At 50.5% G+C, this 16,683-nt stretch overlaps 2 protein-coding genes across 2 annotated transcripts in view; both read right to left on the reverse strand.

Annotated features, from left to right (window-relative positions):
- Positions 1-1,909: 1,909 nt before the first annotated feature.
- The window catches only part of LOC149460747 (uncharacterized), a 159,673-nt gene continuing 144,899 nt past the window's right edge, over positions 1,910-16,683 (reverse strand). The window contains exon 9 of the mRNA XM_089679231.1: positions 1,910-4,410. Coding sequence (XP_089535357.1) covers positions 3,198-4,410 — 1,213 coding nt within the window. The 3' untranslated portion in view covers positions 1,910-3,197. The remainder of the gene's footprint in view (positions 4,411-16,683) is intronic.
- On the reverse strand, positions 5,065-5,682 carry LOC149460748 (uncharacterized). The gene is made up of 2 exons (XM_089679318.1): positions 5,401-5,682; positions 5,065-5,277 (listed from the first exon to the last, which is right to left on the reverse strand). Exons 1-2 carry the CDS (start codon positions 5,626-5,628, stop codon positions 5,125-5,127), a joined length of 381 nt encoding a protein of 126 aa, XP_089535444.1. The 5' UTR covers positions 5,629-5,682; the 3' UTR covers positions 5,065-5,124.

Raw genomic sequence — 16,683 nt, forward strand, 5'->3', positions numbered from 1 at the left:
ACACAGGCCTAAGATATAATCCTGACCACTGCGCTCTGTACACAAGGATGTATATGATATATTCCTGACTGCTGCACTCTGTACACAGGCCTAAGATATGAACCTGACCATTGGACTCTATACACAGGGCTGTGTATGATATTTTGATGACCACTGCACTCTGTACACAGGTATGTATATGATATACTCCTTACCACTGCACTCTACACAGAGCTGTATATGACATGTTCCTGACCACTGTGCTCTGTACACAGGCCTAAGATATACTCCTGACCACTACACTCTGTACAGAGCTGTATATGATATGCTCCTGACCACTGCACTCTGTATGATGGGCTGTATGTGACATGTTCCTAACCACTGCACTCTTTTTGCTGAGGCTGTATAAAACATGATCTTACCCACTGTGTGCTGTACATGACATACTACATCTGACTTCACTCTGTATGAGGACTGTATATCATATACTCCTGACCACTACATTCTGTATTCTGGGATGGAAATCACATACTCCTGACCACTACACTCTGTACTCCGGGATGGAAATCACATACTCCTGACCACTGCACATTGTTTGCAGGGCTGTATGAAGTAGTCTCCTGACCCCTGCACTCTGGGCCATTATTCATGGTGAACCAGAAACTGGCTTGTAAAGTGTCTCCTGTGAGAAATGTTTGGCCCCCAAAGATCCCCATCGTGGCCCCGACACACACAATTCTTTTCACTCAAATTCTTTATTATAGATTTACTTCTAACAAGATTGTGATCATAGAATCAGGAAATAACAAAGGAAGGAATCCGATTGGTCAGGAAGATCCCTTGTCTGGAATGTGGGGGCGGAGTCATTATTATTGGTGTACAATACAATACACAACGTGTTCCATTATTATAACAAAGTATTGTAGAAAAGATCCCAACATGTGACATGGCTGAATGATTGCTGGTCATATTAGTTCATCTATTCTCTAAGTGGGGTGGTATCTATTGGGCCAATCCCTTTTACAAACCACACATAATATCGCCCTTCAAAGTGAAAACAGAAGCGATTTGCACAAAATCAAAGAGTAGAAATATTTTCCGGTGGATCCCCTCTACCCAGACCCCATATGTAGACATAGAACAACAAGCTGTGTTCCCTCTCGTGCCGCACTCCTCCAACCACCCAAACCCACACAGAAGCCAAGGGAAATAATGAGAGGAAAGTTCCCCCCTAGTTTGGGGCGGAGTTCTCCTTCCCTCCTGTTGGGGGATGGGAGAAGGATGGACTGAAGACAGAGAGACGCTTCGGGGTCACCACTGTTCTGTAGAGCCTTGAAATGAAGGACATCAACTTCAGAAGTTCTTGTTGTCTGTGTAAAGTTCCCCGATAACGAGATCTGGGCTCTCCCGGCTTCTAGCTCTGTAACCCGCTATATCATTATCAGGAAACGCAACTCCGACACCCAAGAAGGGCTGACGTTGTCACGGATCGCAAGATCACCGCCACCAACATGCGACAATCTCATGATCGCGGCGTCCAATATGTCCCGATCGCGGCGTCAGACCCCAGACCTTCTCACCAAACTCGTGACCGAAGGACTGGCCAATCCAAACCGCGATGTGACGTGCATAACAATGCCGCACCCAGCTGTACCCTGCACAGCGATTTTCCAGCTAATGGACTACAATCTGTGCCTGCAGCCTGAATGCGCTTGTTACTGAGTCAGGTTAATCACGCAATTAACCATTCACTGCCACCACCTCCTTTTGTACAGGAGGAAACTTGCGTTATCAGTATAACACTATAATGATTGAAATAATCGTCTGTATAAAACGGTCCGCAGGCCGGTTATACTGAGGTTTAAACCAACAGTAGCATCTCTTCAAAAGGCAGGGATTCGTAAATTGCAATTAAAAGCTATAGAAACAGTTCAACACTTTCAGAAAGGAAGATTTATTACTAAAAGGTCAAACAGGTGCAATAAAAATATTTACAGAAAAAAGATGTAACTAAGATATATATATATATACACACACACACAAAGAACCATAGCACAGCAAAGAGATATAATAGAAAAAGGGAAAAGTTAAAGTACTTGCCAAAGCCCTGGGTCAGCATATCCAAGTTGCAGAGCAGAAGCGAGATTTGATCTCCATATGTTACGATGGAAAGATAGGAGATGTCTTTAACTTAACTCACTGAGGCCTGCTAGCCTGTTTTTAAAATGTCCCAGCAGGGGGGTGGCTCTAAGTAACTGACCAATGCTCTGTTTAGGGAGGGTTCATCGGGCAGAACCCTAATTTAGAACCAACATCTTAATTCATATTCTGGTCTATAACTTCTCAGCTGCACGAGCGGTAGTCCCCTCGCAGGCATATTATTACACAGACAAGTCTGAAGATTATTTAGATATGAAGTATGAAATTATATGCTGCAAGGTTCACGAGATCTATGTTTTTGCTTCCCTGAGCGTGCGAAACAAGTGGAGTGACCTACTAAACAATTTGCCTGCTCATCGCCATCCGTTGATATGTCTGGCTTTTATGTATGTCTCTCATATTCCAAGATATGAGACATAGGATAAAAACTGATTTGAGGAATGTTCATTTAATTCTGTCACCTACGCTGCTAGGTTTTATGAGGTTAAAACCTCTTTCAAGTCCTGGAAAAGCTGCCTTATCTCTGTTACGAGGTGAGAGATTACACAGGTTTTTGGGCAGATGGGCTCTGTCTCTCTTGGGGGGCTTTGTAGCTCTGGGCCCCCTGCTGCTCTAGCCTGCCAGTGACCCACAACCAGATGTCGCTGTGGCTGAACAGAGAGGAAAGGGGGGAGGATGAGGGAAAATATATTTCAGGATGGTTAGTTCCTTCGCCAAGATGGAGGTTGAAACCAAAATGGTTAAACTACATCCATCTCTGATGCGCGCTTTTGCGACAGTTGTGTCCTTCATTTCCAGGATCTACTGACCACTCTGCACCCCGACATTTACTGCACTTCATCCATGTCTTTGGGGGCCTCTCATCTCCTTATCAACTGTTTCTTCCATGATGAAGATCAGCCATGGAGTATATCTGAGGTGTATATCAGGGTGTGCTTCTTCCCCACATGAGAGCTGGGATGTCCAGCAACATTCATCTAGAAGACATTTTCCACACTCAAGACACTAATACACCACCAAAGTTGTGTGGGACCCCCGATCTAAAGGAAGATAGGACTTCAGTGAGGAACATTTCCCTCATTCAGGACAGGAAAGTGGCTTTTCCCCATGTGAGATCTCTGATGTCTAGAAAGATGGGACTTCCGTGAAAAACATTTCCCACACTCGGGACAGGAATACGGCTTCTCCCCCATGTGAGATCTTTGATGTGTGTAAAGAATGGACTTCTGTGAAAAACATTTCCCACACTCAGGACAAGGATACGGCTTCTCCCCCGTGTGGCATCTCTGATGTGTGTAAAGATTGGATGTCTGTGAAAAACATTTTCCGCACTCAGGACAGGAATACGGCTTCTCCCCCGTGTGACATCTCTGATGTATGCAAAGATTAGACTTCTTTGCAAAACATTTTCCGCACTCAGAACAGGAATATTGCTTCTCCCCTGTGTGAGACATCTGATGTGAGTAAAAAGTGGACATCTGTGAAAAACATTTCCCCCACTCAGGACAGGAAAACAGCTTCTCCCCTGTGTGACATCTTCGATGTGTGTAAAGACTGGACTTATCTGAAAAACATTTCCCGCACTCTGGACAGGAATACGGCTTCTCTCCTGTGTGACATCTTTGATGTGTGTAAAGATTGGACTTCTGAGAAAAACATTTCCCGCACTCTGGACAGGAATACGGCTTCTCCCCTATGTGCAGTCTCTGATGTGTGTAAAGATTGGACTTCTGAGAAAAACATTTCCCGCACTCTGGACAGGAAAACGGCTTCTCCCCTGTGTGACATCTCTTATGTGTGTAAAGACTGGACTTGCCTGAAAAACATTTCCCGCACTCTGGACAGGAATGCATCTTCTCCCCTGTGTGAGACCTCTGATGTGTGTACAGATTGGACTTTCGTGAAAAACATTTCCCACACTCAGAACAGGAATACAACTTCTCTCCTGTGTGAGATTTCTGATGTATGTAAAGATTGGACTTCCTTGAAAAACATTTCCCGCACTCTGGACAGGAATACGGCTTCTTCCCTATGTGCAGTCTCTGATGTGTGTAAAGATTGGACTTCTGAGAAAAACATTTCCCGCACTCTGGACAGGAAAACGGCTTCTCCCCTGTGTGACATCTCTTATGTGTGTAAAGACTGGACTTGCCTGAAAAACATTTCCCGCACTCTGGACAGGAATACATCTTCTCCCCTGTGTGAGACCTCTGATGTGTGTACAGATTGGTCTTTCGTGAAAAACATTTCCCACACTCAGTACAGGAGAAGCTCTTCTCTCTTGGAAGGCAAGCCCGGTCCCGCACAGTCTGAGGTTCCTCAGGATACAAGGAATCCGATGGTCCATCTACACTGGGTGGTGCCGGATGGACATTGGAGGGAGCCGGGTTTTCTCCTGGACTATACTGTGTGATGTCCTCATCTTCTACTTTCCAGTCTGGAGACAAAGTGAGACAATCCTCGGAGGTTTTCCTCATCTCCCGGCCATGGACTAAAATACAAAGACAAAGAGGATTACTAGACAGGAGCTGATTGGTTCCCTAAACCAGGACTCCACCCACATCAGGCAGCTTGGTCTATGAGGAGCTTACAATTCCCCCCTCATCCCTGGTTTACACTAGGGTGACTTCCATCATGACTTTGTACATGACTTCCTGGAAACATGATGCTACTTCAAAGCAAACGGCAAAGGGATTATAAAGCCCCAAGCACATTCCATTCACACCCGAGCATAGCAGAAACGTAAGTTCCCACAGTGACAGACCCAACTGGGACAGGGGCTTTTGGAGGGGACTGCAGGCTAGCCTCTAGGATTACTAAACAGGAGCTGATTGGTTCCCCCAAACCAGGACTTCACCCACATCAGACAGGACGGGGAACACAGCTCAGGAAAGTGACCAGGGGATTACAGGCTGATATCACCCAGTCCCCGCCCTACTCTGGACCAATCAGTGAGCAGTATGGGGGGAGGAATGGATTTAGTGTTCATGACCCACCTGTGCTGATCTCTGTAGGAGTGTCCTCCTCTATAAATGTCCCCGTTATTCCATCCTCCTCCATAGACTGCTGATCATCCCTCACATACGCCTCTTCTTCTTCTGATTTCACCTCAACTTTTATATCTATCAGATCTTCACCCTAAACCAAGAGAATGAGAGAAAATATCATCTGTAAGACATAAGCTTCAATTTTATGACTTCACATAAAACAATCCACACTTCATCTCCACAGTTCATGTTCTAGATACTCCATCCCACCAACCTTGTAATGATGAGGGATGGTGTGACCTTCCTGTGTGGAATCTCGGGAATACAGAGGACGGGGACATCTCTCTGGTGGGTTCCTGGTATTAGGTTGCTCCATCATATCCTTGTGTCCTTCTGAAAACTCCTCCATCACTCCATACTCCTCATCCTCCTCTTTATACTCTTCTTTAACATCAATATTATCATCCCCGAGGATTCCACTCTGAAAGATATAATAAAACATTCATTGTAACAAACATGCTGTGTATAAATCACAACTACCAATAATTGTCATCATCTACCTGATGATGGTGAGGGATGGTGTGACCTTCCTGTGTGGAATCTTGGGAATACAGAGGACATCTCTCTGGTGGGTTCCTGTAGCTGGATGACTCCACCATGGTGTCCTGGTACAGATCTTTGTGTCCCTTTAGAAGCTCTGACTCCTCCATCCCCCCATCCTCATCCTCCTCCTCTTTTATCTCTTCGATATCAACTTTAGGATCTCTCAGGTTTCCACTCTGAATATATAATAAAAATGACATCAATGGTAACAATGCAGATAATGTACAGATCCTAATGATACTATCAGTGATTGTTCCTCATCTACCTGATGATGGTGAGGGATGGTGTGACCTTCCTGTGTGGAATCCCGGGAATACAGAGGACGGGGACATCTCTCTGGTGGGTTCCCATGACTGGATCCATCTGTAGGAAACACACACACTGACTGAATCCATTGTTTCTATGTGTTTATCAGATGATGGGGGATCTAGGTGGATCCTCCGTACTGCTCTCTCCTTTACAATAAAGTCTCCTCTTACCCGGTGATGTGAGGGGCGGCTGATTGTCCATCATGACGTCCTTGTAGAGATCCTTGTGTCCTTCTAAATACTCCCACTCCTCCATGGAGAAATAGACAGTGACACCCTGACACCTTATAGGAACCTGACACACACAATGATACAGTCACCATCCAGACACATCCCTTGTCTGTTACTGGAGAATGTCCCAGAATTCCCGGCACCGCTCACCTCTCCTGTCAGCAGCTCAGTGATCTCTCTGGTGACTTCTAGAATCTTCTTCTTCTTTCTCTCTTCTATCAGGGAGGGAGGTGGAGGCAATGTGATGTCATATGATCTCCAGACTTCACAGGAGGAAAACTCTACATCTGAACACAAATAGTCACATCAAATGATATTCCCAGAATCCTCCTCACCTCTCCATTCAGGTCTCCATTTTATTAAAGCCCCACTTCAGGCTGAGGTATAATTCCCCCCCACAGGACCCCCACACTACGCAGGGTATAGGCTTGTTGCAGCATTCTGATGTCATTACATACAACGCAGGACCAACAGTCCCACTTTACATGTGAGGATACCAAGGGGCCCCACATCCTAAGAGGAACAGAAAAAAGCCAGATGAAGGGACATTCAGAGGAGGAGCTGTGAGGTCAGTGTGATGTCATAGGATTCTCTGACTCTGGATGGAGGGACATTGGGAGGAGGAGCTGTGAGGTCAGTGTGATGTCATAGGATTCTCTGACTCTGGATGGAGGGACATTGGGAGGAGGAGCTGTGAGGTCAGTGTGATGTCATAGAATTCGCTGACTCTGGATGGAGGGACATTGGGAGGAGGAGCTGTGAGGTCAGTGTGATGTCATAGGATTCTCTGACTCTGGATGGAAGGACATTTGGGGGAGGAGCTGTGAGGTCAGTGTGATGTCATAAGATTCTCCATCCTCCACAGCTAATAAAATCCATTAGTATAGACTGATGAGGTGAGAAGGTGACAGATCTCCACAATGAGGAGAATGTTCCGGCCCTGGAAGTGGGGGATGTTCTGCCCCTGAAGGGGTTAATCTGGGTTCCCACACTATATATGTGTGTATCATCATCTGCTGGAGATAAAAGACGTCACAGTGACTATGGAGGAAGAGGACGGACATGACTATGGGGGAAGAGGACGAACGTGACCATGGGGGAAGAGGACGGACGTGACTATGGAGGAAGAGGACAGACATGACTATGGAGGAAGAGGACGGACATGACGGGGGGTTACTGGGTGTAAATAGAACATAACATCTTATTACCTCCTCTGCTGCCATTTCCACCAACATCTCTATAGTTCCTGTCTATACCTGACATCACTTCCTGTCTGTACCTGACATCACTTCCTGTTTTCCATAGAGACTTCCTGTCTGGGTAGAAGTGAGATCCCCACCTTGTGGAGCTCAGAGGAACTGCAGCCCCGAGAAGCGTCTGGTAGTGTGACCCCGGCCTTGTGCTGGGTGTGTATGGACTGTAGATCCTTATAGAGGGGTCACCTCCACTCCCACCAAGGGGGACAGAAATATATGACTGCCTAGTCCAGCCTTTCTCAGTCAGGGGTCCTCCAAAGGTTTCTCGGGGCTCCTTTAGCAATGAACAATTCCTGTGTGAATCTGTCAGATTACAAGTCCCCATTATCTGGGTAAGGGGGTGTCAATCATCGCACGTCGCTGACATTTATAAATCTAGAGCAGAGTATGAAATGTTCTGCAGATGACATTTCCCTCCCGGATTCCCTCCCCCAGACCCCACAGTACATAGCGCCCCCTCCTGTATTGTGGGGGGACTCTGGAAATGAAGTTTTATCGGCAGCTCAATGTGTGTCATTATCAGTCACTCTGCTGTCACCCCATCCGGTGTTCTCCCAGGTTTGTGTTAGTAGAAGAACATCATGTGACCGTGTATTCCTGGAACTCTTCACACTCAGCCGCTGCATTTTTCAAAGTCCTGCTTGTCACATCTTTAGTGCAGGTTTGGGGTGGTAATAAAACGCTCCAAGAACGCCCCTCCCCATTGAAATCAATGGAAAACGCCGCAGAACAAACCAACAATGCCCCCATGGTGAGGGTTTGGTGCGGATTTTGAGTCACGTGATCTTTAAGAAGTGCAATGCAAACACGGTAAAAACATGGCAGAAATGCAGCAAAAAGTCATACATGTCCCGCGGATCAGTGTGGGAGGAGCCTTCATGTCACTTTTGTTGCAGCACATTCTACAGTGAGAATGGAAACAATTCATAACCCCTCCCCAACCGCAACAAAACGCATCCCAGACTCCTACACACTGCAAAACCAGCTCTGGCAGTGAGAGGGTTAATGTGGGCTAGATGGGATCACTCTGCTGGGGTGACATTAGAGCTCCCCCTAGCTGCAGCCTGGTAATAACATTGCTGGGAGGTCTATTCATTTCTCTGCTCCATACTTCACGTCTTTAAATATGAATTCCAGTTTAATATGAGCAGAAAATGAATGGAATAGTAAATCTAATCATAATCCCGCCCCCACAGAGTACTGCTCACCAAGTCCTGCCCCCACAGAGTCTTATTCTCCCAAATTCAACCTTCACAGAGCCCTGCTCTCCCAAGTCCCACCCCCACAGTGCCCTGACTTCCCAAGTCCCACCCCCCCACAGAGCCCTGACTTCCCAAGTCCCACCCCCCCACAGAGCCCTGACTTCCCAAGTCCCACCCCCCACAGAGCCCTGACTTCCCAAATCCCTCCCCCCACAAGGCCCTGACTTCCCAAGTTCCACACCCATAGTTCCCTGACTTCCCAAGTTCCACACCCAGAATTCCCTGTCTTCCCAAGTAACACCCCCACAGAGCCCTGACTTCCCAAGTTCCACCCCCACAGAGCCCTGCTCTCCCAAGTCCCACCCCCACAGAGCCCTGACTTCCCAAGTTCCGCACCCATAGCGCTCTGACTTCCCAAGTCCCACTCCCATAGAGCCCTGCTCTCCCAAGTCCCACCCCCACAGAGCCCTGACTTCCCAAGTTCCACACCCATAGCGCTCTGACTTCCCAAGTCCCACTCCCATAGAGCCCTGCTCTCCCAAGTCCCACCCCCACAGAGCCCTGACTTCCCAAGTTCCACACCCATAGTGCCCTAACTTCCCAAGTTCCACACCCAGAGAGCCCTACTCTCCCAAGTCCCACCTTCATATAGCTCAGCCCTCCTATGTCCTGCCTGTTCCTATGGAGGATCGCACCTTGATAAGCCCTCCCTGAGTCCTCCTGTGTCATGCTCCTCAGCACACTGCTGACCGGTATCACACTAATTATGAATGAATTCCTTATTTTTAGACAAGTGTGCTTTCCTCTGTGAAGGGTGCTCTGTTTTCAGATCATTCCTCAGAGATCATGTGATGGGTGGGGTGGAGTTGTATCACCTTCTCACCACTGACTTGAACCCCGCACTAGTGTGCTGCAACCACATGCATTGCATGCACCTGCTGGGCAGTCACAGAGCTGCCTCATTCACTTCAATGGGTAACATTCAGCAGGAGATACACCCACCAAAAGTGACACCTCAGGGATAATTCCTGCTGTGACTGCAAAAACAACCATCACTGCTGTGATATGTGTACACACTGCTCACTGCCTCTGCAGATATAGGGGGCAGTAAAAGTGCAGCTCAACTGTGCTGTCTAACATCAATATAATGGAAAACTCTGCTTCAAAACTAAATAAAAGTGTGGGTTTCCCCTTTAATATTCATACCAGACCCTCATCCAGCATTAGGAGAAGTATGAAGATGAAGGGGAACTCCACTTTAAAAATGAACTAATGTTTGGGGGTCCCACACAGTGTTATCTTATTCAAAAATGGTGGGACCCCTCACACACCCCAGTAATGGTTGGCTCCCCCACACTCCTCTGTTTAAAAGGGTCCCCCCCACAGCCCAGTAATGGTTGACTCCCCTGCATTCCTTTGTTATGGTGGGTCTCTCCACGCACCCCAGTAATGGCAAGCCCCCCGAACACACCCTGGTAATGGTGGGTCCCTCACACACACTCTAGTAATGGTTCCTCTACTCACATAAGTAATGGTAGGTCCCCCTGCACAGTCCAGTGATGGGGGTTTTCCTCACACACCCTGGTAAAAGTGGGTCCCCCTACACACCCATGCCATGGGCCCATCAGCACACCTAGGATCGGCACAGGGGGTGATGCCAGTTAGAGGGGAGGGAGATTAGTGAACATTCTCTCCTGGATCCCCCTTTCTTCATTGAACATCCCATGGTGAACATTTACTCCTGGATTTCCCCCTCCCGAAGTGAGCATTTGCTTCTGGATCTCCGCTTCCTTCAGTGAATGTTCACTCCTGGATCCCCCTTCCTTCAGTGAAGATTCACTGGTGGATCTCAGAGGATGTGGAGACATCAGAGGACCATCAGCTTCATCAGAGGACAGGGGAGACATTAGAGGTCCATCAGCTTCATTGGAGGACAGGGGAGACATTAGAGGTCCATCAGCTTCATCAGATGACAGGGGAGACATTAGAGGTCCATCAGCTTTATTAGAGAACAGGGGAGATGTCAGAGGCCCATCAGTTTCATTGGAGGACAGGAGACATCAGAGGTCCATCTGTGTTATTGTAGGACGAGTGAGACATTCACGGTCCGCCAGCTTCATTGGAGGACAGGGGAGACATCAGAGGTCCATCAGTGTTATTGTAGGATGAGTGAGACATTAAAGGTCCACCAGCTTCATCAAAGGATGGGGAGACATCAGTGGTCCATCAGCTTCATCAGAGTACAGGGGAGAGATCAGTGGTCCATCAGCTTCATCAGTGTACAGGGGAGAGATCAGTGGTCCATCAGCTTCATCAAAGGATGAGGAGACATCAGTGGTCCATCAGCTTCATCAGATGACAGGGGAGAGATTAGAGGTCCATCAACATCATTAGAGAACAGGGGAGATGTCAGAGGCCCATCAGTTTCATTGGAGGACAGGAGAGACATCAGAGGTCCATCAGTGTTATTGCAGGACGAGTGAGACATTCAAAGGTGCTAATAGGCTGCAGGAGATGTGCTGAGACATAGAAAGGGAAATGGGAGTGTGACGGAGGAAAGGCAGGACAGAACACACAGAGTGGATGGCAGACGCACAAAGCTTTATTGAGACAAACAGATGGCAGTCCTTCAATACGGGGGGTGGCAGAGAGGGTGTATTTGCCACTAAATGGTAACGAGGGGGCCCCACCCACTTATAGTCCACTAGGAGAGCCAAGGGGGGTGTCCCTGTAACAGGGGTAGCTATGTCATCTAGGTAAGCGCACGCGAACTCTTGGCATCCCTCCAGCAGCTGGTCCACGACCCGTTGAAAGGTGGCGGGGGCGTTTTTCATGCCAAAGGGCAAGACGAGGAATTCATACAGGCCGAACGGGGTAATGAAGGCAGAGCACTCAACGCCCTGTTTGTGAGGGTGATTTGCTAATAGCCCTTGCTGAGGTCTAGGGTGCTAACGTAGCGGGCCTCAGCCAGACGGTCCAGTAGGTCGTCTTTGCGGGGCATGGGGTAGGCGTCACTGACAGTGTAGTCATTCAACCTCCGGTAATCCACGCAAAAGCGGGTGGTCCCATCCTTCTTTGGCACGAGCACCACCGGGGAGACCCAAGGACTGCGGGAGGGTCGGATGATACCCAGCTGGAGCATCTCGGAGAGTTCTGCTCGGATGGCCGCCTTCACGGATTTGGGGACTCGGTATGGGGCCTGCTGGATGGGTTTCTGACTGTGGGTCTCCACGTGGTGGAGGGCTAACCCGGTGTGGCCTGGGGTGGCCGAGAAGGCGACGGCCCGGTCCACTATCACGGCCCGCATCTGGGCCGTCTGGCGGGGGTTCAGCCGAGCCCCCATGGGAATCTGATCTAGGGGAGTGGTGACCTTAGTGGCTTGCAGGAGATCGGGCAGGGCTCCCTCGTCTGCTCCACCCGTGGAGGCGGGGCAGACAGTGAGCACGGGCAGAGCCCAGTCATGGTGCTGTTTCAACATGTTGATGTGGACCGTGTGCTGTTGGCGGTTGTGGGCGTCGAGACCAATGACGTAACTAATCTCGTCTATCTTGCAGAGGACCTTGTAGGGTCCTTCCCAGATGTGCTGGAGCTTGTTCTGGGGGTTGGGGACTATATTGAGCACTTGCTGCCCTTCAGTGAACTCGCGGCCATGTGCCTTGCGATCATACCAGACCTTCTGATGTTTCTGGGCTGCCTGGAGGTGGCCGTGGGCCATGGTGGCCAAACGGGTCAGCCTTTCCTGTAGCTCGAGAACGCAGGGAACGACGGGGGTACCCGTGTCCTCTATCTGCCCTTCCAAATGTTCCCGGAGCAGGGATAGGGGACCGCGGACCTTCTGCCCGCACAGGAGTTCGAAGGGGGAGAACCCCGTTGACTCTTGCGGTACCTCCCGATATGCAAACAGCAGGTGTGGAAGGAGCTTCTCCCAGTCTGCCTCCCCATCAACAAAGGACCTCAGCATGCTCTTCAGTGTGCCACTGAAGCGCTCGCAGAGGCCATTGGTTTGGGGGTGATAGGGAGTGGTCCATACCCCGCACGTGAGCCAGAGGGATTGGACCACCTCGGACATGAACTGGGTACCCTGGTCCGTCAGGATCTCGCTAGGGAAACCCACCAGGGAGAAAACGGTGACTAGGGCCTTGGCTACTTTGGGGGCGGAGATGCTGGACAGGGGGACAGCCTCGGGGTAGCGGGTGGTGTAATCCACTACCGTGAGGATGTACCGCTTGCCGGCTTTACTGGTCCGGGCCAGGGACCCCAGGATCTCTACAGCTACCCGCTGAAAGGGCTCGTCAATGATGGGTAAGGGGTGGAGTGGGGCCTTGGGGTGGGCCTCTTGGCATCCCCTCCTCTGACAGATGTCACAGGTCTGACAGAAGTGGGCTACGTCATGGGTGATACCTGGCCAGTAGAAGGCTTGGGTCAGCCGCAGCCCCGTTTTCCTCTTACCCAGGTGGCCAGCTACTGGAATGTCATGGGCTATCTGGAGTAGCGGGAACCAGAACCGTCTGGGCACTATCAGTTGTGTGGGGCTAGCAGAGGGTTGACCCAGGCGGCTTGGGCCTGCTGTGCATTACAACCCCTGCTCCCACCAAAGCTGGCCCCCATCCCCCTCCTGCCACCCTGCGGCGGCCTGGGTCCTAAACTTAGCCAAGGTGGGGTCTGTGGCTACCTCCCGCTTAAAGGTCTCCTGATCCCAGGTCAGGGGAAGGTCTGAGTCAGGTAGGGTTTCACTCACCGAGTCCATGCTGGGGAAAGGTCCTGTGGTGGCTTCGTCTGTAAGAGGACCTCGACCTGCTTGGCGCCAGGTCACTGCCCCGACGTACTGGCATCGTAGCTCCCCTAGGTCATTGCCGAGTAAGACATCCGCCGGGAGGCTGCCCATGATGCTGATCTGGCACTGTTGCTCCCCGAACCCAGTCGAGGCGCACGGATGCCCTGGGGATGTGATGTCTGGCTCCTCCTGCCAGTTCGATGGCGAATCCAGGGCCGGGTTTGATGGCTTCCGGTCCGGATCACTCGGGGATCAGCGATGGGACCGTATCCCAAAAACCGGTGGCGGGTTGCCCGTCTACCCGCACGGCCTGCAGGTGGCGTTGTTTCTGGGTGGAGTATGTAGCCCCCGGGGGGTGGACACTGTAAACCCCCCCAGGGTTGGTTGGCGTCTGGGGGGCTCATCCATTCACTGGGAGGCGGGGGCAGTGGTTCTTCTGTGGGATGGAGTTCCAGGTAGTGAACCAGATGGGTGAAGCACCGGCTTCGAGAGATGGGGCAGTTGGCTTGGAGGTGCCCTGGCTGGTTGCATCCGTAGCAGCGGCACTCCATGGGGGGCCCTGCAAACTGGGCTCTAGGTGGTGACCCTGTGGGATTGGCAGTGGTAGGTGGGGGGCCCATTTTGGCAGAGGTGGTGGGGGGCAGGGCCCTTGATGGCTCAGGGGCCCGCTGTTTCCAGTGTGGCTTGATGGCCAGGATCTCATCAGCCAGGGCAGCGGCCTTTGTAAGGGTGGTAGGGGCTTTCTCTCTTACCCATCCGCACACTTCCACTGGGCATTGGTTGTAGAATTGCTCCTTTAAAAATGCTTGGATGATTTCTTCTGCGGTGCGGGCCTGTTCCCCCTCTAGCCACCTCCGACAGGACTGTGAAATCTTGTGTGCATACATCCTATAGGACGGTTCCTCATGGCAGGGAAGGTCACAGAAGCGCACCCGGTGCACTTCTGGGGTCACCGCATAATACTCCAACACAGTCTGTTTGACCCGGGCGTAATCCTGGCCATCCACATAGTCTAGAGTGCGGTAGGCCGCAGCTGCACCCCCTTCTAACAGACCCACGAGGTGCCGTATCCAATCCGTGCTTGGCACCTCCATGAGCTGGCACTGCTGCTCAAATCCTGAAAGAACCCCTCTACATCCCCGGGGGCTTTGTTGAAGGGTTTAAAGTTCTTGCGGCTGACCCGGGGAGGGGGGTATCCTGTGGCCCTGGGGCTGGACGGGCAGCTTAGGTCACAGTGGCTCCCTTGGCTCTCTCTTTCATGCGCCCTCCGGATAGCCTCTTGCTTGCCCTCTGCTGTAGCGTCTGACCCCAGGAGGGCCATCTCTTCCTCCACCCGAGTAAGCCAGGGGCTCTTGGGCCCTGGATCCTTGCGTGCTGGGGAGGCTGGGGTTGATCTGCTTTTTCCTGGGGCATCCTGGGGGTCCACCTCCTCAATGGCGGTGATCAGATCCTCTTTGGCTAGGCCCCTCCAGGAAAGTGCCAGCTCCTCAGCCCTCTCCTGCAGACATGCCACAGTCCACTTCCTGTATTCGCTGGGCCGGGCCTGTTCCTGCATCCGCTGGCTTTCGCAGTCTGCCATCTCCTCAGTGTCCTGATCCCACTGCTGCCAACCAGTATGTGACGGAGGAAAGGCAGGACAGAACACACAGAGTGGATGACAGACGCACAAAGCTTTATTGAGACAAACAGACGGCAGTCCTTCAATACGGGAGGGTGGCAGAGAGGGTGGATTTGCCACTAAATGGTAACGAGGGGGCCCCACCCACTTATAGTCCACTAGGAGAGCCAAGGGGGTGTCCCTGTAACAGGGGTAGTCCGACACAGGAGGGGGTGCAAGGAGTCACCACCGCAACAGTTCAGGTAACACAGTGGGGAAGCAGGTACTCACAGATCCAACAGGGTGCCTGGTCTCCCAGGGGTAGAAGCAGAACGCAGGTACCTGTGGAGTCCGGACCAGGCGGGTGGCCTCTGGCTCTGGCAGACGGGCTGTGGTAGTCTCTCCCCCTTCTGTGGGGTCTCTCGCAATCACAGGCAGGCTTTCTCTGGTTGTCTCTTACCTCCTGTGGGGTCTCTGTGAGGCTGGGATGGGCTTGCAGAGTCTAGTCACAAAGGTCTCACCATAGCTTGAGATCCTTTGATGACTGCACAACGGAATGAGGCCGGAGCACCCAGCACCAGCCTCTTAAACTGCTGCAGGATGCTCCCCAGTCGCCTTGGCAACCGGGAGGGAGAAGGGAATACTAGACCCCAGGGAGAATCAGGCTGGTGACAGGGACATCCTGGGGAGAAGGGATGATGTCTACATAGATGAAAAGCAAGTTGGGAGGTGTGCAGAGAACTCCCAGCCAGCTGGCCGGAAGGGAGGGGGGCCCAGAGTAATTTGATTAGACCATTTGGCCTAGTGACACAGGGGACAATTGGAACAATACAGAGCGGGACGCTGAGGGCATGTGATACAAGGCATTAATAAGGGGATTAATAATTGGCAGGCTCCCATACTGTGGCAGGGAGCTAATAGGCTGCAGGAGATCCACTGAGACATAGAGAGGGAAATGGGCGCTAACAGGCTGCAGGAGATCTGCTGAGACAATGAAATGTGTATGAAATGGGTGGGTTTGCAGACACTCCCAGAAGATGATGTCATTATGAGTGGATTGATATATATTTTTATACTTTAGGATGTATTTTTGCATTGTCTCCCCCAGAAGGATCAGGTTTGGCGGGATCGCTCTCATTAGCTATACATTTGTATTTTGTGTTCTGTGTTTGTAAGACTTTTCTATATGTAATAACTTCCATTTTGCTTGAGGTGATTGTAGCCATATTAGTGCATTTGCGACAGAAACAATTGAGTACTGTCCGTGATACTTTTTTTTTTTGCACTAACATACAATTTTGAGGACGAACTTTCAGGGAATGTCCCCTTCTTCAAGGTCCAGGCAGTACTGCACAAATCACAAACATTCTGCTGAAACTTTGTGATTTGTACAGTACTGCCTGGACCTTGAAGGGGACATTCCCCGAAAGCTCGTCCTCAAAATTGTATGTTAGTGCAAAAAAAAAAAGTATCGCGGACAGTACTCAATTGTTTCTGTATGTAATAAGATATCTTTGTTGAACAATTGGTTACATAAGGGCTCGTTCACACTTGACTGTTTTACCAACGCTTGCCAAACGCCCCTA

Source organism: Staurois parvus, unplaced genomic scaffold (genome assembly GCF_062004578.1).
Source record: "Staurois parvus isolate SC_StPar_1 unplaced genomic scaffold, SC_StPar_1.0 ptg000221l, whole genome shotgun sequence".
NCBI lineage: Eukaryota > Metazoa > Chordata > Amphibia > Anura > Ranidae > Staurois > Staurois parvus.